Source organism: Marmota monax, unplaced genomic scaffold (assembly GCF_021218885.2).
Source record: "Marmota monax isolate L192 unplaced genomic scaffold, Marmota_monax_Labrador192_F-V1.1 WCK01_AAM20220418_F8-fsc00341, whole genome shotgun sequence".
NCBI classification, from domain to species: domain Eukaryota; kingdom Metazoa; phylum Chordata; class Mammalia; order Rodentia; family Sciuridae; genus Marmota; species Marmota monax.
The window spans coordinates 326410-348918 of NW_026694916.1; the positions used below are offsets into that span (position 1 = coordinate 326410).

At 52.8% G+C, this 22509-nt stretch overlaps 2 protein-coding genes and 1 long non-coding RNA gene across 3 annotated transcripts; all 3 read left to right on the plus strand.

Annotated features, from left to right (window-relative positions):
• The first annotated feature begins 132 nt into the window (after nucleotides 1-132).
• Mogat3 (monoacylglycerol O-acyltransferase 3) lies at nucleotides 133-3332 on the plus strand. Its single transcript, XM_046427161.2, is given in 9 exon segments — nucleotides 133-532; nucleotides 772-879; nucleotides 965-1035; nucleotides 1278-1482; nucleotides 1768-1845; nucleotides 1848-1880; nucleotides 1883-1919; nucleotides 2790-2992; nucleotides 3080-3332. Coding segments are annotated over 9 exon segments (1005 nt in total). The 5' UTR covers nucleotides 133-417; the 3' UTR covers nucleotides 3235-3332.
• A 2289-nt stretch (nucleotides 3333-5621) lies between these two features.
• LOC131423510 (uncharacterized) lies at nucleotides 5622-13523 on the plus strand. Its single transcript, XR_009225193.1, has 3 exons — nucleotides 5622-6189; nucleotides 7378-7515; nucleotides 12745-13523. It is a non-coding gene; the product is annotated as an uncharacterized LOC131423510 (long non-coding RNA).
• Nucleotides 13524-13664: 141 nt separating this feature from the next.
• Nucleotides 13665-22422, plus strand: Nat16 (N-acetyltransferase 16 (putative)). The gene is given in 9 exon segments (XM_046427170.2): nucleotides 13665-14831; nucleotides 18642-18899; nucleotides 18901-19071; nucleotides 19792-19824; nucleotides 19826-19954; nucleotides 20442-20554; nucleotides 20557-20869; nucleotides 20871-20938; nucleotides 20941-22422. Coding segments are annotated over 8 exon segments (1071 nt in total). The 5' UTR covers nucleotides 13665-14831; nucleotides 18642-18723; the 3' UTR covers nucleotides 21009-22422.
• The last annotated feature ends 87 nt before the right edge of the window (nucleotides 22423-22509 follow it).

Below are 22509 nucleotides of genomic sequence, written 5' to 3' on the forward strand. Positions count from 1 at the left end.
TTGTGCCCGGTGGGGAGGTCCAGCGCGTGCCAGCTCTCCTGGGGAGCCTTGACTCCCCTAGGGACCTGCAAACAAGTCTTGCCAGGGGCCCCTGCTCGGCTGCAGTGGAGATCAAAGTCTCAGCTGGGATCCAGGCTCCCCACTGGGACCCAATGAGGGGGCTGGCCAGCTCCTACCTGCCCCCTGCCCACCTCACCTCCTCAGGCACCGGGTGCCGCTCCTCCCCCTGCATACCCACTTCCCCGACTCCCAGCCCCACCCAGAGTCCTGCCCAGACCAACTGACCGGAAGAAGTTCAAAGATTAGACCAAAAAGCCTAGAGACTGCTGAGGCTCCAGGTCCAGAGATCTCCCCACACCCCGAGGGGTAACTGCTAGCAGCCAGAGTGCCCAAACCTTCATCATCGGTCCTGCTGGGATGGGCCGCTCCCAGGTCCTTCAGTCCTCACCCTCCCTCCAGGGGAAAACCCTGCAGAAGCAGGCGCTAGAAGTAGCGGGTGCCTACCAATATGTGCTGACCTTCATCTTCATGGGTGAGTGGGCAGGGTGGGGCATTGCTGCAGGGAACCAGGGCACAAGGGCACTGAGGGTGGATGGCTAGGGCCAGGCCTGGATGCCCTGGGGCCAAAGGACAGGGCCAGGGCCAGAGGAGAAGGCCAGGGCTTGGTGTTGGAAGCTGGGACTGTGGGTGGGAGCGGTGGGGAGGGGAGAGGCTGGACTTCATGACAGAATTGCAGAAGTCAGTCTGGTTTTCTGGGTCACCTCCCCCCAGGCCTGTTCTTCACCCTTCTCATGGTCTACCTCCTCTTCACGTCTCTCTGGGCCTTCTCTGTCCTCTACTTGGTGTGGCTCTACCTGGACTGGGACACACCTAACCGAGGTGAGCTCTGGACAGGGTCCCCGGTGGTGACAGAAGGTAAGCAGGTGCTGCCAGGGACCCTTCCACCCCCATCTCTGCCCTGCAGGTGGAAGGCGCTACATGTGGATGAGGAACTGGACGATTTGGAAACACCAAAGAGATTATTTTCCAATCAAGGTGATGGGTCACCACCCAGAGAGATGGTCACCTCCCCCGCCACATGCCTCCTCACCCCTCCCCATCCTGGATCCTGTACCCTGCTGCCAAAGCTCAGGCAGTGGCTAAGAGAGTGGGCTCTCCGAGTCCTTGACCCCATCCTAGGACCTTGACCTCTGAAGCCTGTTGGGGCAGAGGACACCTCTTCTTAGCTGGTGACTTACCTGCTGTGCCCCCTCCTCATCTTGCCCAATACCCTGCAGCTAGCGAAAACAGCAGAGCTGCCCCCCAACCGGAACTACGTGCTGAGCTCCCACCCACATGGGATCATGGCCAACGGCATCTTCTGTAATTTCTGCACCGACAGCAACAACTTCTGCCAGCTCTTTCCTGGGCTTCGGCCCCACCTGGCCACGCTGGCTGGCCTATTCTGCCTCCCAGTCTTCCGAGAATACATCATGTTCCATGGTGAGCTTGAAGCTCAACGGGAGGAGGCACACAGAGGCCAGAGGGCTCTCCCCGGCCCCAGAACTCCCCCCACACCAGGACCCCCACTCAGGACAGGGACCCGGCCTGAGCATTGGCATGAGGTCAAAGTGGGCCCCAGTTGGGGATGCTGGTGCGGGGACGGGGAAGGTGGGGTTTTGAAGGAACGGAATGTGGGGCTCACTCTTCCGGTACTAAAGGGTGGGGCTGAGGGGCTGGGGAGTCTTGGGGGAGGTGGTGACTGCCCCCCGCTGCTCATGTCCACAGGATTGTGTTCCGTGAGCCGCCAGAGCCTGGATTTCATCCTTTCACAGCCCCAGCTTGGGCAGGCCGTGGTCATCCTGATTGGGGTGCCCAGGAGGCCCTGTATGCAGTCCCAGGAGACGCAAAGGCTTCGTACGCCTGGCCCTGAGGCACCGGTGAGTGGAGGAGCAGGAGCTGGTGGCTGGCTGAGGGACCTGTGCTTCCTCAGCCCCTGATATAGGGGTCCCTGTAGCTGGGAGTCGTGTCCCACATCTGGAAGCTCCTGTCAGCCCTGGAGTATCTTTCTCTCTGACCAGCGCTGTCCTGATTCCCCCAGGCCCCCCTGCTGCGAGTCAGGCTGGGTCAGAGTGCAAGTGGCAGGGCCCTGCAGCTCAGAAGCCCTGACCCTCTCTCAAAGGTCAGACCTGGGACTGAGCAGGGACATTCTCTTGCTGTAGGTTGTCAATATAAAGACCAAATGAGAGAAGGAATATGGGAAGGTCACATGCCACACGACCACATGCCAAGAAATGCGAGCCCTTTCTTCTAACTCATGTGCTTCGAAAGGCCCTGGAATGTGGCGTCAAGAGGCCTGGGGAGGCCTTGCTGCCCCTCAGGGTGCTTGTGTGGCGGCTGTCCAGGAGCTCAGTCACCCACCCTGTGTCAGTCAGCTATCCGTTGCTATGACAAATTATCACTGAGATAATCAATGTATTAAGAGAAAAGGTTAATTTGGCTCACAGTTTTGGAGTTTTCAGCCCAGTATTGGTTGACTCCATTGCTGGGGGCCACTGGCGAGGTAGCACATCATGGCAGAAATATGTAGAGGAATAATCCACTTGCCTTATGGCCAGACACGAAAAAGAGGAAGGAAGAGGAAGAGTTTAGAGTCTATCTCCTTCAAGGCCATTGCCCCAAGACCCAAGACTTCCCACCAGGCCCCACCTCCTGAAGGCTCCCCTGCCACTCAATAGCACACTCTGGGGATGGAGCCTGCCACACATGGGCCCTTGGAGACACCTTTCCTCTCTTGCCCACCTTCCCAGGGCCTCCCTGGTCCCCGTGTATTCCTTTGGGGAGAATGACATCTTCAAATTGAAGACCTTTGCCGAGGACTCCTGGCAGCATCTGTGCCAGGTCACCTTCAAGAAGCTCATGGGTTTTTCTCCTTGCATCTTCTGGGGCCGAGGCCTCTTCTCGGCCAACTCCTGGGGTCTGCTGCCATTCGCCGTGCCCATCACCACGGTGGGTGAGTGCCATGTCCCGGGAAGAGAGTCACCCGTGGCTGCGTGGGCAGCGGAGGCCTCTTGCTCACCGGGGTCCCCTTTCCCTGTAGTGGGCCACCCCATCCCTGTGCCCCGGTGCCTCAGCCCCACGGAGGAACAGGTCGACCACTACCACGCACTCTACATGAGGGCTCTGGAGCAACTGTTTGAGGACCACAAGGAGAGCTACGGTGTCCCTGCGTCTACCTGCCTCACCTTCCTCTAGACCTGGCCTTGGACTCCCAGCTGAGCCCTGAGCCCAGGGTGCAAACACCTCTACTTCCTGCCACTCCATCCTCTAATAAACGCCAGTTCTAGAAGCAAGCTTGTCTAGCTTTGTTGACCCCTCGCCTCCCGATAAGCCGCAGAGCTGCTGTGTGACCTTGGATAGGTCTCTCAACTTTGCTGAGCCCCTCTGTAAATAAAGACAATGGCTCAGCTAAGAGCTGCCAGGCATCAGGACAGAGTTGGAGCAGGTCGCTGCACGGAGAGGTATCTTCGAAGAGTGAGCAGGATTTAGGGAGAGGGAGAAGTTAGGGTGGGTGGTGGGACCCCATGGGCAAAACCGAGCGTGATCAAGGACGCTTGGAAGATGGAGGGATGGAATGATCCCCGGGGTTGAAGAGAGAGAATTAAATACGAAGCTGGCTTCTGCCCCTCCCCCTCGGCTTTTAGATTTCCTGGGGGGCCAAGGATCAAGTGGAGACAGGATTTAATTTCCAGGGTGCTTCCTTTTCCTGCAGAGCCTGGGGCTCAGCAATTTGTGGACTCTGAAGATTATACCAATTAAGGTTTAAGGACCTGGAACAGAGAGGGGCCTACAGGAGGAGCCAGTTCTCCTCCTCGTGACTGTCCTCATTAAGACTTTATGGCCTAGCCAGGCATGGTGAGTCACATCTGTACCCCAGCAACACCGGAGACTGGGGCAGGAGGACCACAAGTTCAAGGTCAGCCTGGGCAATTTAGTGAAATCCTGACTCCAAATAAAAAAGCAGCCTGGGATGCAGCTCAGTGGTAAAGTGCCCCTGGGTTCAGTCCCCAGAGCCCCCCAAACAAACAAGCAAACAAAAAACCTTCAGGGTTTAAGATGCTGTGTGGCCTCAGCATCTGCTAATTTTTTTTTTCTTTTACTAGGGATTTAATGTAGGGGTGCTTAACTGCTGGGAGCCATTAGCCAAGTAGGTATGACAATTTCCTTGCCAGCGTACCCCATGTTGCAGTGACATTGAATGTACGTGACCTTGCTCAAGGACCAAGGCAGATTAGGGTGTTCCCGGTTTTAAGATAATCGTGTTTAGGGTGTTCCCAGTTTAGGTTCCAGGTTTAAGGTTTAAGATTATTCCTGCTGGGAATAGGGCGTATCCTGCTGCCTGAGTTCCCCTTAAGTTCTCACGGGATTCAGACAGTATATTTTGGAGATAGAAGCCCAGTGGAGGTGGATTTGGGCAGAGAACGTGGATTTGGGCAGAGAACGTGGATTTCTCCAGAACGTGATTGTAGACGGCTGGTGTGAGTTCGGGAATAAAGAGTTGCTGTTTGAATCTACAAGCTGTGCGGTGGCTCGTGATTGTGTGCCCAGCCAGACTGCGGCATTTGTGCCCAGCCAGACTGCGGCACTTAACCACTGAGCCACCTCCCCAGCTCAGTGATTAATTTTGAAACAGAGTCTCAGTAAATTGCTGAAGGTCTTTCTAAATTGCCTTGACTGGCCTCAACTTGCAATCCTCCTGCCTCAGACTCCCAAATTGCTGGGATTATAGGTGTGAGCCATCACCCTGGCTACCCTCTAACTTGTATCATTTTTTTTTTAAAAGAGAGAGAGAGAGAGAGAGAATTTTAATATTTATTTTTTAGTTTTCGGCAGACACAACATCTCTGTTTGTATGTGGTGCTGAGGATCGAACCCGGGCTGCACGCATGCCAGGCGAGCGTGCTACCGCTTGAGCCACATCCCCAGTCCTTGTATCATTCTTATATGCCGACTGGCTTTGTGTTTGTAGCCAGGTCTAGAACAAGAATAAACTTGTCAGGATGTAATTGGAACTGTACCTTCGCTTGCCTTCCATTGACCCATAACTTGTGGAAGAACTTCCCCTTGTCCCTGGAGGAGGATCTAGCAGTTCCCTGACTCTTCTGCTCAGCCTCAGATACCAAGTTCTACGTTCACTTTAAGTTGGTGCAAAGAAATGGTCAGTGGATGTGGTCACCCGCACACTGATCTTTTTTTTTTTTTAAGAGAGAGAGAATTTTTTAAATATTTATTTTTTAATTTTCGGCGGACACAACATCTTTGTTTGTATGTGGTGCTGAGGATCGAACCTGGGCCGCAAGCATGCCAGGCGAGCTCGCTACCTCTTGAGCCACATCCCCAGCCCCGCATGCTGATCTTCACCCCAGGAATTGTCCCCTGGCTCACTAGGGCTGGTTGCCAGGAGGGACAGCTGGGGAGGATAGAGTGGAAAGGGGTGGAGCTGACCTCTTGACCTCTTTCCTCCTTTCCCTTGCAAACTGCCCTTACCCAGCCCCCTGGGGTCGGCATGTGGGGGGAGATGGAGAAAGTTCTTAGCAAACACCAACAAGATCGCAGGTCTGCTCCGGGCCTCCAGATCTTGAAGGATGATTGTTTTTCTTTGTGGTTCCTTTCTTTTCTTTTCCTCCTCTTTTGGGTGTGGTCCTGGGGGTTGAACCCAGGGCCTCAGACATCCCAGGCAAGCCCTCTACCTCTGAGCTGTGCTCCCAGCCCCTTCCTGGGGACTTGCATGGGACACTCTTCAAAGGTGTCCCTTTATGCTCCCTCTGGTGGCTCTGGGGCTTTCTGGGCCACATCCCCTCTCCCTGGTCTTCCACCTACATGGGAATCCCGTTATTCTTCTAAACTAGGAGGGATGGAGAGAACCAGCTCTGGGCTTCAGTGCTCTTGGTCTGGAGGCCCTTGGAACTCAGGCCGGTTTGAACCCAGGGGCACTCAATCACTGAGCCCCATCCCAACCCTTTCTTATATTTTATTTAGAGACAGGGTCTCGCTGAGTTGCTTAGGCCCTCGCCAAGTTGCTGAGGCTGGCCTTGAACTGGTGATCCTCCTGCCTCAGCCTCCTGAGCCTCTGGGATTACAGGCGTGTGCTACTGGCCCTGGCTGGACCAACCTGCTTGAGTCTTGGGGCAGTTTCTGGTTCTTGTCAAGGTAAGCAGGACCCTGCTGGGATGTGGTGACAATGGCTATTTATTGGGAAAGGACATAGGGACAGTGAAGGGAAGGCGCAGAAGCCCAGGAGAGACAAGCAACGCGTCAGAGAAAAGGTTTATTTCGGCTCACGTTTTTGGGGGTTCCAAACTTGTCCCCTGTGATGAGTCAGCTCACCGTCCCAGAGCACCGGGGTGGGGTCCCCAGTGGCCTAAGGGCCTCCCACCAGGCTCTCTCTCAAAGCCTCCACACCCAGCATGTCCCTGTGCATGCAGTCGGGGGGCTGCACCCACCCAGAGGTGGTCTTTGGACAAATTAGAAAAAGAACGCTGTAGTTGGGCACAGTGGCACACTCCTATGATCCCAGAGGCTCAGGAGGCTGAGACAGGAGGATTGTGAGTTCAAAGCCAGCTTTGCAATTTAGCGAGGCCCTAAGCAACTTAGTGAGACCCTGTCTCTAAATTAAAAAAAAAAAAAAAAAAAAATTCTTAAAGGGCTGAGGATGTGGTTCAGTGGTCAACTGCCCCTGGGTTCAATCCCTGGTACCAAAAAAGAAAAGAAAGAAAGGGAAGAAATCTCCTCCCTGGGGAAGTGCAGAGAGGAGGCCAGGCTGGAGTCCAGATTGCCCCAAGGGCACTGAGAAGGCCTGGGCCCCACAGTTCAGGACTATTAAGGAGCTTCCTGCATGGCTCTCCTCCCATGGAGACGGACAGTACCTCCCAGGACTGTGATTCCTCCTTGCAATCCGGAAGAGTCTAACTTGAGTAGCAGGAAAGAAGCCTTAGGAGCTTGTCCCCCCACCCCACCCCCCCCTTCCTCAGGGCTTGTTCTCTCCTGCCATCCTCCACGTGGCCACCGGAGGGCGCTCTCTATGCACAAGGCAACTCGGTCCCAGGAGGGGTTCAGGGTGCAGCCCCAGGCCCCCGCAGGCAGCTACCACTGCTTGCTCTTGGGGAGCAGGCTACTGCTCAGCCCTGGGCATTGCTCAGGCTGTTCTTCCTGCCCCTCTGCATCTAGGTTCAATTCATCTGCCACCCCCCCACACACACCTTCCCTGACCTTCCAACATGCCTGGTGGGTCAAGGCCTCTGCTGCATCTTCACAGCTCTTCCTAAAGCTCTCTCTTGGTACTTCTGTGCTGCTTTCAAACCCTAACGAAAAGTTGGATAACTTGGGCCTTAACAACAGGACCCGCCGTGGATCGCAGTGCATTAAACACAGCTCAATCCAGGACTTCGTAGTGCTGCTGAAAAGAACAATTGATGGCCCCGAGAGCGCCAAGCAGCATACACGTGACTCCGAAAACTAACAAAAGGAAGCATTTAGGTATTTAAGTATTTATTTTGTCTTTCCTTCTCAACTATGTCTCAGGGTAGTTATAGAAAAGGAGGACAAGTTTTCTTTCTGGAAATATCACAGCTAGTAATAAATAAAAGAAAGCATAATGATAGAATAAGAATATTACCACTTTTCAAGCACTGATAAATTGAAGAAAAAAGAAAAGGGCTGGGGATGGAGCTCAGTGGTACAATACCTCTGCTTTTGATCCCCAATACTGAAAAAAAAGTGTAATATAAATAATGTGATATACTTATAGATTTCTGTGCCAAAAATGCTATATATATATATATATATATATATATATATATATATATACACACACACACACACACACACACACACACACATATAGCATAAATATATATGTTTGGAGTTAAGTCTTGAGAATCCATGTCTGATAAGATTCCATCAAGATAATTAGCCCCTGATTTTTAAAAAAAAAAAAAGTGCAACACCACCTATAAAAGTCTTTCCCCAAAAATGTGAGGCCCAACTCAGCAAACAATGTAATGTGAGCCACATGTATAATTTAAACTTTACTGGTAGTCACCACTTAAAAAGAATAAAAAGAAACAGGTGGGCAGGGCGTGGTGGCGCATGCCTGTAATCTCAGTGGCTCTGGAGGCTGAGGCAGGAGGATCCTGAGCCTCAGCAACAGGGAGGCACTGAGCAACTCAGTGAGACCCTGCCTCTAAATAAAATACAAAATAGGGCTGGGGATGTGGCTCAGTGGTTGGGTGCCCCTGAGTTCAATCACTGGTACGAAAGAAAGAAAGAGAGAGAGAGAGAGAGAGAGAGAGAGGGGGGGGGGAAGGGAGAGAGAGAAAGAAAGAAAGAGGAATTGATTTTAGTAAAATGTTTTGTTTAGCCCAATGTATCTAAAATATATTTCAATATGTTATAAATATAAAAATAGTAATAGAGATATTTTATGTTCTTTTTTATTTTTTTTATCCCCAGTCCTTTTAATTTTTTTAGTTTGAGACAGGGTCTTGCTAAGCTGCTGAGGCTGGCCTCAAACTTGTGATCCTCCTGCCCCACCCTCCCAAGTTTCTGGAATTATAGGTGTGTGCCACTACACCCATCTTTTACATTCTTTTTAAACCAGGTGAAATCTGATGTGTAATTTACACTGCCAATATATTTCAGTTTAGATGCTAAACATCCATTGGAAACATTTGATCCCTCCGTGTCTTAGTCTACTTGGGCTTCTATAACAAAATACCACACAATAGACAGTTCATGAACAACAGAACTTGACTTCTTATGGTTCTGGAGTCTGGAAGTTGAAGATCAGGGGACACCAGATTCAGTGTCTGGTGAGGGTCCAAACACTTTCTCACTTAACCTTCAGTAGTGGGAGGGACAAGCGTGTCTCTTGGGTCTTTTTAATCAGGGCACTAATCCCATTCACGAGGGCTCCATCCACAGGACCTGGTCACCTCAAAGCCCTCTCCCGACATCCTCTCCAGAATGAGGATTTCTGCATGAATCTGGGGAGGGCATAAACATTCATACCACTTCAATATGTACACAGAATATGTCAAATGCACAATTAAAAGAAAAGATTCACAATTGAGGAAGTTATCCTGAACATTCCTAAGTTTTCCAATTACCGAAATCAATGACTTTTAAAAAAATCTATATTAATTAAAGTTAGCTTAAAGATTCAGTCCGTTGGTTGCACCACACATTTCAGAGACTCAGTAGTCATATGTGGCTAATGGCCACCTTAATGGACAGGGCAGTCCACAGGACAAGCAGGACAGAGGAATGTGCTAGCAACACCCTGAGGCTGTGGCCAGTACAGGGCCCTTGGTGGGGGGCTGGGGTGTAGCTAAGTGCTCACCTAGTGTAGCCCCAGCACTACGAAAAAAGAAAAAACGATCCAGATGGAGGAAAATTGTATAGGAGGACAAACAATCTTATTTCTTCAACAAATAAATTGCAAAAAGAGAGACAGGGAATGGGGGTAGAGCTCAGTGGTACAGTATATGATTAGCTGTGGGTTTAATGCCCCAGAATGGGGGGGGGGAGAGAAAATAAATATCAACTGAGTCAATTGCCTGTTAATTTGTAACAACTTCCAATCTAAAAGCTCACAGCAATAAACATATATTGCTGCAGTTTCTGAGAGTCAGGAATTGGGGGGGGCTTCACCCTGAGTTCTGACACTAGGGTTAAGGTCAGGGATAGGGTTAGGGTTAGGTTAGGGATAGTGTTTGGGAGATGGCAGAAAGCTGTGATGGTCTGCAGGATCTCCAAGCTCAACCAGGGCTAAAGGCTCCACTTCCAAGTTCACTTATGTAGCTGCTGCCAAGCTGAGTTCTTACAATTGGACTGCGACCTCAGTTCCTTGACAGAGGGGCCTCCTCACAGGCTGTTTCTCAAGACAAAGAAGATGGTTCCCCCCCAGAGCCAAATGGACAGAGACAGAGAGGCAGAGATAGAAAAAGACACACAGTCATAGACAGAGATGGATGCTATCTTATTTTGTGTTGCTATGACAAAATATAGGAGGCTGGCTACTATGTAAAGAAAAAAAAAAGGTTTATTTAGCTCATAGTTCTGGAGGTTTAAGATCATGGTGCCAACAACTTATCCACGCTGGTGAGGGTCACGTGGAGAATAGCATGACGATGGTGGGAACATGTGCAGAAAATTCAGGGGAGGTGTTGGGGATACTTAACTCCTCATTCTCCAGGGTTCTAATGCAGACCCAGGAGAACAACCTACTCCCTTGAGACAGCATTAGCCCATTCATGAAGAGCCAATGACCTAATGACCTTCCATGAGGCCCCACCTCTTAAAAAGCCTAGCTGCTCTAGAGGAACACACTGGGGACCACGCTTCCCACACAGGGACCTTCAGGAGACAAGCCACATGCAAACCAAGGCAGAGTCCAACAAGAAACGACAGCCTTTCAATCTAGAATCCCATCTGCCTGATGCTGCAGGTCTCGCAGACCAACCCAGGTACCATGTGGAGCTTAAGAGCTGAGTCTGGGCAGAGGGGGTGGAGCTTAAGAGCTGAGTCTGGGCAGAGGGGGTGGAGCTCGAGAGCTGAGCTTGGGGAGAGGGGTGGAGCTTGAGAGCTGGGCCGGGCAGAGAGACGACCTTCAGCAATGCCTTTGGGGGACTCACACCTGAGTCCCGACTGCAGAATAAAGAAGAGAGAGGCCTCTACTCTTCCAAAGCACAAGCTGCAAGGTATCCCCCTAGAGAATTACAGCTCCAGTTGGCTAGATGATAATTCCTACCATTAACTGAATTTCTGTGCCAGAAACGCTACACCAAGCACTTCACATACATATCTTACTCAGTCCTTACTGGAAGTTAGGTGCCACGTCCTCTTTACAGCTAAGGAAAGAAACTGTGTCCCCATGACTCACCGGCCGGTGTGTAGCATCTGTGACACCCTGCTTTCTGGGATGATCTGGATGATCCCTTTAAGTGCTATAATTCTGAGTCAGACTTCTAGCCACTCGCCCACCAGCTCTGTCTTGGGGCCAGCTATTTAACCCTTTGAACTTTGGTCCCCTGTGTTAACCCTTTGAACTTTGGTCCCCTGTGTTATCTGCAAAATCAAATGCTTGTGAAGATCTTAAGGAGATGAACTGTCTGGCTCAGTTCCTGTAAAGCATCCTCGTCTTTTATTTTGTTACTTTTTCTAAGTGCGCATGTGCCGTGGAGAGCTGAAGACAGCCTGGGAGGTCAGGATTTGACTCATGGGCCGGGAATAGCCCAGTCAGAGGGATCACTTGATGAAGAGAGCATAGGTGTCACAGAGAGTGGAAGGAGAACCAAATATCTGGAGAAGAAAACCCTGGTCCCCAGAATCTCAGGATGCAGGGGTCTTCAGGAGACTGGGGAGGACTATTCAAGATGGTCTAATGGAGGGAGGGGACAATGGGAGTCAAAGTGGGGATGAAGAGGGCATGTACAGAGGGCAGGCCAAATTCAAATGACAGGGCTGGGGCTGGGGGTGCAGCTCTGTGATGGGAGCACTCACCTAGCATGCATGAGGCCCTGGGTTTGACCCTCAGTCTTGGGGAGGGGTGGAGAGAAAGGGGAAGAGAGAGAGAGAAAGAGAAGAGGAGCAGGGAGGTGACAGGGATCAACTGTTCCATCTACTGATGATAAAGTACATCTGATCAAGAAAGGGGACAAACCATTAGCTCTCCCAAATAAAAGACTGAAATAAACCAGCACCAAGGGTAAAATCCACATGCAGGACCCAACGGTAAAGAGCAAAGAGCATTTACAAAACCCAGAGAAGCCAAAGGATATTTCCAGTATTAATAGCACCAATGTTCACTTGATGGTTTCAAAGTACTTTCCCATCGCTTGTCCCATGGGACCTCTAATGGGTGAGAAGACAGTGAGATCTGAATATGCAGTCAGGGGACCTGATCATGCCCCTTACCAGCTTCAGGATTGTGGTCGTCAGATTTCCATGGCTGTTTTTTAACAAAATACCCAAGATAAACAACTTAAAAAGAGGAAAGGTTTGTTTGTGCTCACGGTTTCAAAGCGGTTTCAAAGTTTTCTCTCTATGGTTGCTTGGCCCTGTTGCTTTGGGTCTGTGGCAGCACCGTATAACATGGCAGGAGCACATGCTCTCCTATGGTGACTGGAAGCAAAGGAAAAGAGGAAGAAAATGGGGTCCCCATATCCCCCTTCAAAGGTGTGTCCCTAATGACATAACTTCTTTCCAATGGGCTCCACCTTCTAAAGGTTCTACCATCTCCCAGTAGCACCCCAGGCTGGAGACCAAGGGGGTGGAGCTTGGGAGCTGGGCCTGGGGAGAGGGGGTGGAGCTTGAGAGCTGGGCCTGGGGAGAGGGGGTGGAGCTTGAGAGCTGGGCCTGGGGAGAGGGGGTGGAGCTTGAGAGCTGGGCCAGGCAGAGGGACGACCTTCAGCAATGCCTTTGGGGGACATTTCAGATAGGGCAGGGATCTGGCCCAAGTCGGCGAACCTCTCAGAATTTACTTTCCCCTGTAAAGTGCCTAAATACTCACACCTACCCTCATCTCCCCAGCCAGATCCTGTTCCCATCCCACACTCCACCGTGGCCAATCTACAAAATGCAGCAGCCACTTGGCTGCATCCTCTGGACACTTAAGGATGCTGAAAACCACTGTTTTTCTCTGCCTGGCAGGGACATCCAGGAGTAAAGTCATCTTTTAACTCTTCACGCCCCCTCATCCTCCAGGGAGATCTAGATGCCAGAATCTACTCTGGAAGTCTCAGAATGGAGACTGGAACCAGTCGACTGGCCTTGTGAGTAGCCTGGAGGTGGGACTTATGGTGACACCTGGCTTCTCCGTGGTTTGGACATAAGGAGGAGTTGGAACTTTGGGAAACTTTCAGTTCTGATCATCTGTGGAGACCAGAAATGGGTGAGTGTTACACCAATCCAGGTGGCCAAGGGTGAGGCTCCCGATGAAATGGGTGAGATTAGAGTGTGATTGGTCTCCCCCTGTTGCCACTAGTGCCCTTTTTCCTGGAAACTTAACTTTTATAATGCTTTTCTGCAATGGGGTATAGGCCATCTTTTTTTTTTTTTAATTTAAGTTGTAGATGTACACATACCTTCATTTTATTTATTTATTTTTTTATGTGGTGCTGAGGATAGAACCCAGTACCCCACAAGTGGAAGGCAAGCGCTCTGCCAACGAGCCACAAGCCCAGCCCCAAGACCATCTTAACCATACCTTTGTGGCACACCAAGTGGTAGCAGTACAGAAAACAGAAATGGGGGATGTTCTATGTTGAATGACTTATCAGTTACTTTGGGGCCCATGCAAGCTCCATTTCCACCCCATCCTCATCCCTTTAGCCCTTGGTGGGGTTGTGTTTGCCTCTAGGACCACAGGCCTCCACCTTATCACATGAGCATAGCCAATGGAATCAGGTCGCCAGGTTATGGAGTTATCCCCTTGCAAAGTACAAAAATGGAATGAGTCGGGTGAGCCATAAACCTTGGTGGGAAGAGGGGGTGGAGCTTGAGAGCTGGGCCTGGGAAGAGGGGGTGGAGCTTGAGAGCTGGGCCTGGGGAGAGGGGGTGGGGAGCTTGGGAGCTGGGCCTGGGGAGAGGGGGTGGAGCTTGGGAGCTGGGCCTGGGGAGAAGGGGTGGAGCTTGAGAGCTGGGCCTGGCAGAAGGACCACCTTCAGCAGGCCTCGGGATTCTTCCACATCCCCCACATCTTTGCACGGAGGAGGGTCTTGTCCTTCACTTTCCTGGCTCCTTCTAGGATGGAACTGCAGACATGCTAATCTCACTTTATAGATGAGATACTGAGCCTCTCAGGAGTTAGGAGCTGGGTCCCCAGGTTATGAGTCAGGGGCTCAGGCTGTACTAGCTCCTGGATGCACAGGTCCATGCTTCATATTTCCTCCCACGCTTCTTCCCACCCACCCAGGTCGCTGGGGGTGAGGCCTGGTGGGTGCGCTTGGTCTAGTTTCCACGGTGCACCTGGCAGTCTTTATGGTGCTGCCCTAAGAGGGCCTAGGCCTGAGCCAGGGAGAGAAGAGATGGGGACAGGGTCTACTAGGGCCCTGTGCACCTAGGGGGACAGGGCTGCTCCCCACCGCCACCCCGCAGTGCTGAGAGGATCCAGAAGTCTTGGCCCTGCTCAGCTCTCATCAGCCTCACAACTTCTGCCTCTTCAGGTCTCTTGTTTCAGGGCTTTTCAGCTTTTTCTGATCCCTTTGCAGCCTTTCTGTAGAGAGGGTGGCCCCTGGAGGAGCGCGACTTTGGGGCCCTTGGGGACTCCTGGACCCACATAGAGATGCTGTGGGGCGGGGTGACCACTAAGTCAGAAACCAACTCTCCGCGCAAACCCAAGTCACCCCACGCCCCCTGTCCCGTTCCTCAGGCGGACCTGAGGCGGGGTCTGGTGGGCACTCTGCACCGCCACCCCCGGCACCGGCTGCCGCGGCCACACTGCCCCTGGTCTCCCCGCTTCGCGAGTCCCCGGCCGGACTGGAGTCCGCTCCAGATCCGTCCCGGGTTTCCTCCGCGGCGCTGGGATCTCCGCCCCTCGGAGCCGCCGGGCCGCGGCGGCCGCGGCGGAGCGTCGCCCCGGGAGACGCACGCGCCACCTGAACCCTGATCAGCCGTCCGGCGCTGAACTGCGGCCCAGACCCGGCGTCTGCACTCGAAGTCCCAGTCGGGATCCGACGGCGCGGCCCAGTCCCGGCTCGTCCTCCGCCCTTGACTCTCGGGGCGCCTAGTGGCCCCCACTCCGCGCCGCGGGCCACCTGCGCTTCTCACCACCGCGCCCCGGGCTCCCGCAGGTAGGGCAGCACTGCGCCGGGGCCAGGGGGCTGGCCTGCTCCTCGACCGCTGAATAGGGCCAGCAGAAGGCCACCGCCCTCCAGGGGACAAAGCGACCGCCTCCCCTGCGGCCCAACCCCTCCCTGTCAGGTGACCTAGATAACTAGAGGAAGACTTCTCCTCAGGTGTCCCAAGGCTGTGTGCCCTCATCCCTCCCAACTGTCCTCCGTCGCCATTCCGCTCCCACCTGTCCTTAGGGTCCAATGCCAGGGGGATCCCTGCCAAGTAGACCGCTTCCCTCGGAATCTCCCTCCCACCTGCTCCACTTCAAGTTCTCCCTCCCGGAAAGGGGAGGAGGCCAGACCCTCCCCCGAGAAGACTCTCCAGCCCGGCCTCCTCCTCTCGGATTGCCGCCCCCCTGGGACAAACCCCTCCCCCACTCGCTGAGCTGTCGTTCTGGTCCCCTGCCTCTGCCCCGGGCGCTTTCCAGACCTCCCCGCTTCGTGCTGTCCCCCCTCTCGGTTTTCCGTGTGTTCTCTCCCAGCCTCTTCTGACTTTATCCTCCTCTTGACTCGTACCCTCTCTCCCCCCAGCCACCCTGGGAAGAAGTGGGTGTGTCACGATTTCTATTTATGGTCCCCCTGGGAAGGCAATGCCCTGCTAAGAGTTTTTTCTTTTCTCCTTACCGGGAATCAGGTGTCACGTTTGATTCCCGGTGGAAACCTCCTCCGGCTCCCTCTCTCGTCCCCTCCAGCCCCGCATCTCCTGGCGCCCTTTGTCTCCTATCTGCTTCCCTTCCTGTCCCTTTGCTCTCATCTTTGGGCTCTTTGTGTAGCTGCCTTCTTTGTCTCCGCCTTGCTGCATCTTTCCTCCCTTCCCTCGGACACCTTCCTCCCATAGTTCTGAAAAGCCATCAGCTTCAAGGGCACCAATATTTCAGGTGGGGAGGGGGCGGTGAAAGTGGAGTGGAGGGTGAGCTCCCAGCATGCCCAGTACTGACTCCCATCACCCACTTCCTTGGAGCAATCATTTATATTTTTGAGATTAAAAGAATGCCCCCAAGGAGGTGGGATGAGGGAGGATGCCCCCCTTCCTGGAGTTTGGTTCAGGACTTTCCTGAACTACATTTCCCACAGTGCCTTGGGGGCATGGGATTGCCTCTGCCTCTGCCTCTGCCTGGACACCTTATGGAAGTTAGTTTCAGAGTACCAGATTACAGGGTGTTGTGCTAGGGGGTGGAAAGAGAAGGGAGCAAGATTTATGGGACCAGCTGCGTGTGGTGGTGCACACCTATAATCCTAGTGGCTTAGGAGGCTCAGGCAGGAGGATTGTGAGTTCAAGGCCAGTCTCAGCAATTTAGTGAGGCCCTAAGCAAGTCAGCCAGACCCTGTATTAACAGAAAATATTTAAAAAAATATTTTGAACTCAGTGGTTAATTCCCCCTGAGTTTAATTCCCAGTAAAAAAGAAAGAAAGAAAGAAAGAATTATGGGGCCAGCCCACAGTTTGGTTTGTCCTGAAACCCCTGATCCACCTTGCTCTCAGTATTCACCTCAAGGTCTAGGGACCTTGAAACCTTTGTTTATGTCCCCCACAAAGGAACAAGGGTAGAGGGAGGGTCTGGAAAGAAAGAAGAGGGAAGAATTGGAAAGTCTTCCTTGTTCCCTGTGACCTCAGGAGCTCCCCACCCTCACTTCTCACTTTCCCACTCTCACCCAAACCGCCTGATCTGAGATGTAGAACAGTCATTTACAGGAGGCTCTTCCGCCCCTGGAGTCTCTCCATTCTGAAAGCAAGAGAGGGAATGGAGCCTAATGTCTTGAATTAGGCAGACGGGTTCCAGGTACAGGTTGCTCAAGATTTTCCCCCTAGTGGACAGTGGAGTATTGCTGGTGTCACCCTGGAATCAGCAGCTTGTACTTCCCAAGGACCCAGGGATGACTAGCTCAGGTTGTCTGGAGATGCAAATAGGAGCCAGGAACTAACCTGTGCATCTCCAGGACCCGTGTCCTCAGAGCCTGGCACTTAGGTGGTTCCTGGGTGTGTAGGTCTGTGTGCTGGTATAGAGTTGCTGGCAGTGGGTAGGGGAGCAAGTGTTGCCCCCTGCCCCCACAATCCCATCTCTGCATCTAGATCAGTTTAGACCACTTGGGACCTCTGACTCCTGGTATTTCCTCTCCTCACTCTCTGTGTAGGTTTTGTGACCCAGTTACACCAAAAGAGGTCTCCTCGGCTGGCCTAGGAGCCTGGAAATTTTAACTTTTAGTGTGGTTTTACCCAAGCCAAGTCACCTTGGGCAAGCCTCAGTTTGCTTATTAAGGAAAGGAAAGTGTTGAGCCTCCTGGTCAGTAATGGCCCTTGCAGGTGCTTTAAAACCTCTGAATCTGGATTCCCCTTCCCTCTGAATTCTGGCCTGATGTTTCGGGAGAGCCTTAAGCACTGAAATCAGATTAGAAAGAACTGGAAAAGAAAGAGGAATGCAGAGATCTCCCTTTTGAAGCTCTGTGTGTATAGCAAGTGTTTACATAGGCTGTATCTATGGCATAGGAGCTTAAAGCCACCCCCCAATTACCCCATAGTTCCCCAAACATGTTTTTTTTTGTTTTATTTTTAGTACTAAAAATTGAACCAAGAGCCCTTTGCCATTAAGGTGCATCCCCAGTCCTTTCTATTTTTTAATTTTGAGACAGAGCCTCCCTAAGTTGCTGAGAGTCTCGCCAAATAGATGAAGATGGCCTTGAACTTGCCATCCTTCTGCCTCAGCCTCCCAGTTCACTGGGATTACAGGCATGCATGAGCCACCACACTTGGTTGGCTATGCTTTGTTTTAAAAAAATCCAGCCAAGCCTATCATTATTCCCAACAGAGTAGCTGGTCTATGTCCCCTGGTAGGTTGGTTAATGGAGCTTTTATTTAGGTTATATGAGAGAGTGTTATAATTGGCTGAAAGTGAGAGGAGGGAGGATTTGATTGGTTGGCTTGATTTGGAGAAGACAGATCTAGAATCAGGAGTCATCAGGACATGGGCAGGGGGTTTTCTCTTTCGCTCTGTCTCCAGGCAAGGAAAATAGAAGAGAGTGTTGGATCCACAAGGGGTTGACCCAAATGAAGGACTTTGAGGAATGGAAAGGGCAAAGAAATTCCTGGGTGGGAGATGATGCCAGGGATTTTTAAAAGGGGGGGGGGAGGGGCTCTGCCCTTCTGTCTTTGGAGGGGAAGTGAATAGGCAGAGGGTCTGATCATGGTGAGTGTTTTGTTTGCTGGACCTACACTGCCTATTTCAAAATCACCATTGAGCCCTGGACTGGAGCCAAAGTCACACCATGGGGAGGTGGAATAATTTCAAACAGGAAAAAGTAAAGGTGGCAGGGTTGATTGGCCTGAGAGAAACGGCATTGATTCTAAAGCAGCTGTCCGTCTGTACACTTCGGTTGTCAGGTTCACATGTGTATGTCAGGGGGATAGGGTAGTTCACTGGAGCAGTACTGTGAAGGAGATCTGGGGTCTCCAACCTCCTGACCTTTTGCCCAGGTCTCCCTAGGAGCTGACTGGGCACAGAGGGGATCTGGGGCTAGTCTCTGGGGAACTCACTAGGGATTCCTGAGTTTGTGACTATTAAGGACATCCTGGTAAGAGTGGATCAGGTAGAACTGAGACTGGGAGCTAGTGGGAAGAGGGAAGGATTTGAAAGTCCTCCATGACCAGGATCAATGCAGGGAGCAGAAAAAAAAAAATGAGTATGTGTGTAGGAAGGGGTTATTGGGACATTGTGTAGGGAATCTGATATGGGAAACATGGGTCTCTGATCCTGTGCTGGGTTCTCTCCTGTAGTGCCGTGAAGCTGGAAGCCAACTGGGCCATAGGCACATTGGAGGTCCTTAACCCAGAAAAAGATTCTGCTTCAGATGTGAAGATGATCTCCAATGTCCAGCCACAGGAGACCCAGGCCAACTCCAGGTCCGGATTAGGGCTTGAGGTTGAGACCAAGCCTCCAAGGACTGATCCAGGGCATGAAGCCCAGGCCAAGTTCTTGCAGGCCGAGCCCAGGACCAGATCATGACCGGAGGCAGAGGCTGACCAGTTGGACTTCCGGTAGCTACAGAACGGAGTTTGAGGAGGTGCCGGCCATCTGGAGGGGCGGGGCGGGGCGAGTAAGGGGGTGCATCTGTGGGGGCTTGAACTACCTCCTGAATGGCTATCACAGCTGGCCCCAGGATCTGTCTCGCCTGGAGGTGCAAGCCAAGGGAAACAGGGGTGTGATGAAAGGGGCAGGGCCTGGATGAAAAGAGGTGAAGCCAGGTTTCGGGGTTTGGATCTTAGGCCAGCTTTTCCTCGTCCCTCATCCGTTTACTGAGAAAATATAGCCAGTTTGGGGACCAAGGCCTAGGACATGCGGGTCTAGGGGCTAGGTCAGTGAGGGTACCGTGGGGAAGAAGTCCATACAGCAAAGGAACCAAAGGGACCCGTGACACTTTCGGAGTTTGAGGATCCCATTGAGACTTTCTGGGGACAGGAACACAAAAGGAAGGGGGCAAACAAGAGAAAGTAGCCTACAGGTGGGAGCAGCTAGACTGGGACCAGGACCTGTGAATAGACGGAATCTGGCCTAAATGATCTACTTGGAAGCTCAGGGCAGCACCAACTGAGTTGGGGCTGTAGAGCCGTGAAGGGGAAGCAGTATTCGAGCTAAGGGCTAAGGGACGTGACAAGCTCTTGGGGATGGAGCCAAGAAAAGGGAGTGGTGAGCCGTCTGGGACCTTTTGCAAGCGGAGTTGGAGCGTCTCTCCAGCGGTGGAAGAGCCCCGGTTGTTCTACCTTCTTAGGAATCTGAAACCTAAGTGCTCAGGAGAGTTCCCAGGGCCTCCCGGGTCTGGCCTGGTACTGGGGCCGTGACGAAGGAAGAGTGAGTGTGCAAGTCCTGTAGCGAGAGGCCTGGCGGAGACAGGATTGGGATACCCCCTGACGACCTTGGTCTGCAGACCCCGCTGGAGTCGGTGAACTTGATCGACGCTGGTGGAGGGGCTGCGCTTGGCGCCCTGGGAGCGCAGCAAGAGCGTGGCCCGGCTTCTGCAGAGCTTCTGCTCACAGCTGGTCAAACGACAGCAGCTGGGGGTCAAGGTGGCCCAGGAGCTGAAGGAATACCGCTAATCACCAAGCAGGTGAGAAGGACTGAGGAGCGTGGAGCGCAGGACCTCAGCTGGGGTGCGTTTCCAGTCCACTCCCCACTCCCAGCCCCAAACCGTTAGTCCTTACTTCCCGACTTCCGTGACCCGGCCACCCCTACGGGGATCCTGACACCCTTCACGGGCCCAAACATCCCAATTAGAGCCCTTTCCCTCCCTCTTGGCCGCTCTCATTTTACTTATTGATTTGCTTTCCTTGGCTTCACTCCCCTCGGGTATCCAAAGACCCATACCCCAGGTCTCAGGGCTACTCCATACTGATCCCGCCTCTCGCTGGGGATCCAGGTATTCAAAGCCATTGCCTCTGGCCATCCCTGCTACCTGCCTGGACCCAGTCGGTCCTCCCAAAGGGCCCAGCTGGGAGCCGGTAGGCGCGAGTGTGGAGTGAAGATGCAGAGAAGCCTGACTCTCCAGCGACCCCCGCCCGCCCCACCTCTGCCACGCGCTCACTCGTGACCCCGCAGGGGATCCTTTTGCTTTGGTTCAACGCGTTGGCGCTGCTGGCGGGCCTGGGCGCCCGGCTGGCGGTTCTGCAGGCCTCTGGCACCTTGTCGCCGCTGCCACAGAGGCCGTGTCCGAGGCAGGCGTTGAAGTGGCACGTCTTCTGCTATCGCCTTCCGTGCAACGCGACGTGCTCCGGGAGGGACTGGACCCGCAGCCCTACCATCCCCAAAGAAGCAACCTGCGCCTTCTGGCGGCGAAAGGCCTGGAGTGTCGCGTGGACAGCCTCGCGCGCCTGTGCGTGCTCACGCTGTGCACGAGCCCCTTCCCTACCCCGCAAGGCGGCGACCGCCGGTGGCGCTCCCTCAACATCTACTGCTTTGGCAGCGACATTGCGCAGGTGCAGAGCCAGCTGCTGGGGCACCTGCAGCGCCTGTCTCACCGGCCTCTACGTCTTGTGCCAACTCTTCCTGACGCCCCAGCTGTGGTCACAGCTGGCTTATTTCTACCAGGCCTGGGGCTTGGGCTGGTCCAGAGTTATATGGAACAATACCAGCTGGAGGCCGACACGTGAGGCTTCTCTTCCCAGAGAAAAGCGGAAAAGCACTCAGTGTTGCTTCCTTCCTCAAATCCCCAGCCAGCCCGTGCCTACCATTTCCAAGCTCCACCCCCTCAGAAGTTGGCTCTGTCCCCCTACCTTAAGGCATGTAGGTCCTCCCCTTTCCCTTTTCTCAACTGGGCCATCTCCTAGCTCCCCCAAATGCCCTTTCCCACTCCAGACTTGACCTCTGAAGATGGGGGAGCCCCTTTGCTCCCTATTACCCACTCCCTTCTCTTCCAAGAATGATGGATCCCTTCAGAGCCCTGTCCATCTTCCCATGATTCCTGGCTTCTCCCTTCTGTACCCATCAGATGGAAATGGCAGCATTGTGTGTGTGATGCCCAGGTCCCAGCGGGGGACACAGCCAACCCAATCCATGTTCTTTCTCTTCCTCTTCCCCTTCTGAAGCTTCAGAACTGGCCCAGGGTGCTCTTCCTCACTGGCCCCTCAGTCTTCTAGATTAGTGTCCTTTTTCTGCTTCTTATTCACCCCCATTTTCTTCCTCCCTGGACATTCCTGTCACTTAGCTCCTAAACACCAGTTTTTCTGCTCCTCCCCCCTTTTTCTTCTGTTCCCTTCCCCATTACCAGAGAGAGAGGTTGTAAATAAAATATATTTATAATGATCCCCCACTTGGGATCCTGTTTACTTTTGGTGGTGTGCTTTCCTCAGCTTGCCACACTGGCTGGGTTTTGCTCCAAACTGGAATGATGTTGTTTTTCTCGAGGGTTGTTTCCTAAGGTCCCCATCTAACTAGAGGGTCCAGCCAGAAACTGGTGCAACCAAACCTGGCCTAGGGGCTGTCCCTCAACCTGGCATAGGGTTTTTCAGGTTCCAACCAGTCTACCTTCTAGGAGAACAGGAACCCCCACCTCCCTGTACTTCTGCACACTGTTCCTCTGGATTATGTATGCTATTTAGACTTTGAGAGTCTTCTATATAAATGCAAGTATTAACCACTGCATTTGTACAGTGCTGTCTCCTATACTGGATCCCACACCAAAGTCAAAAGAAGGAAACAGGCTTAGAAGGGTCCAAGTGACTTCTTTGAAGTCCCTGTTAATAGCTGGACCTAGAACTAGGTGTGCCAAGGCCACAGCATGCCCAGAACCTCGCTCTGTGTGTTGGTATTAGCTTTGGACTTCTTGTTGGACAGTGGACAGTTGCTAGGGAAGTGTGGATCCAGCTCGGGGTTTGCTGGGGATGGAATCCAAGATGTGGGCAGAGGAGGGCGCCAGTGGGTGGGAAAAGGTGGGCAAAGGGAACAGCTACTGTCACTATTCACAGCTCCAGCTCTGTGGCTACGCTGCTCTGCCTTGGCTGCCTCCTGCCCCTTCCTTGCCATTTCCACCATGGCCGTATGGCAATAAAATGGACCTTTTGCCCACCCCTTGTGTGTGTTTCACTTCTTCTTAGTGGGGAGGGATGTAACATATTATCTTCCCCCCTTCCCCAGCAGCCTGTATTAGAGAGG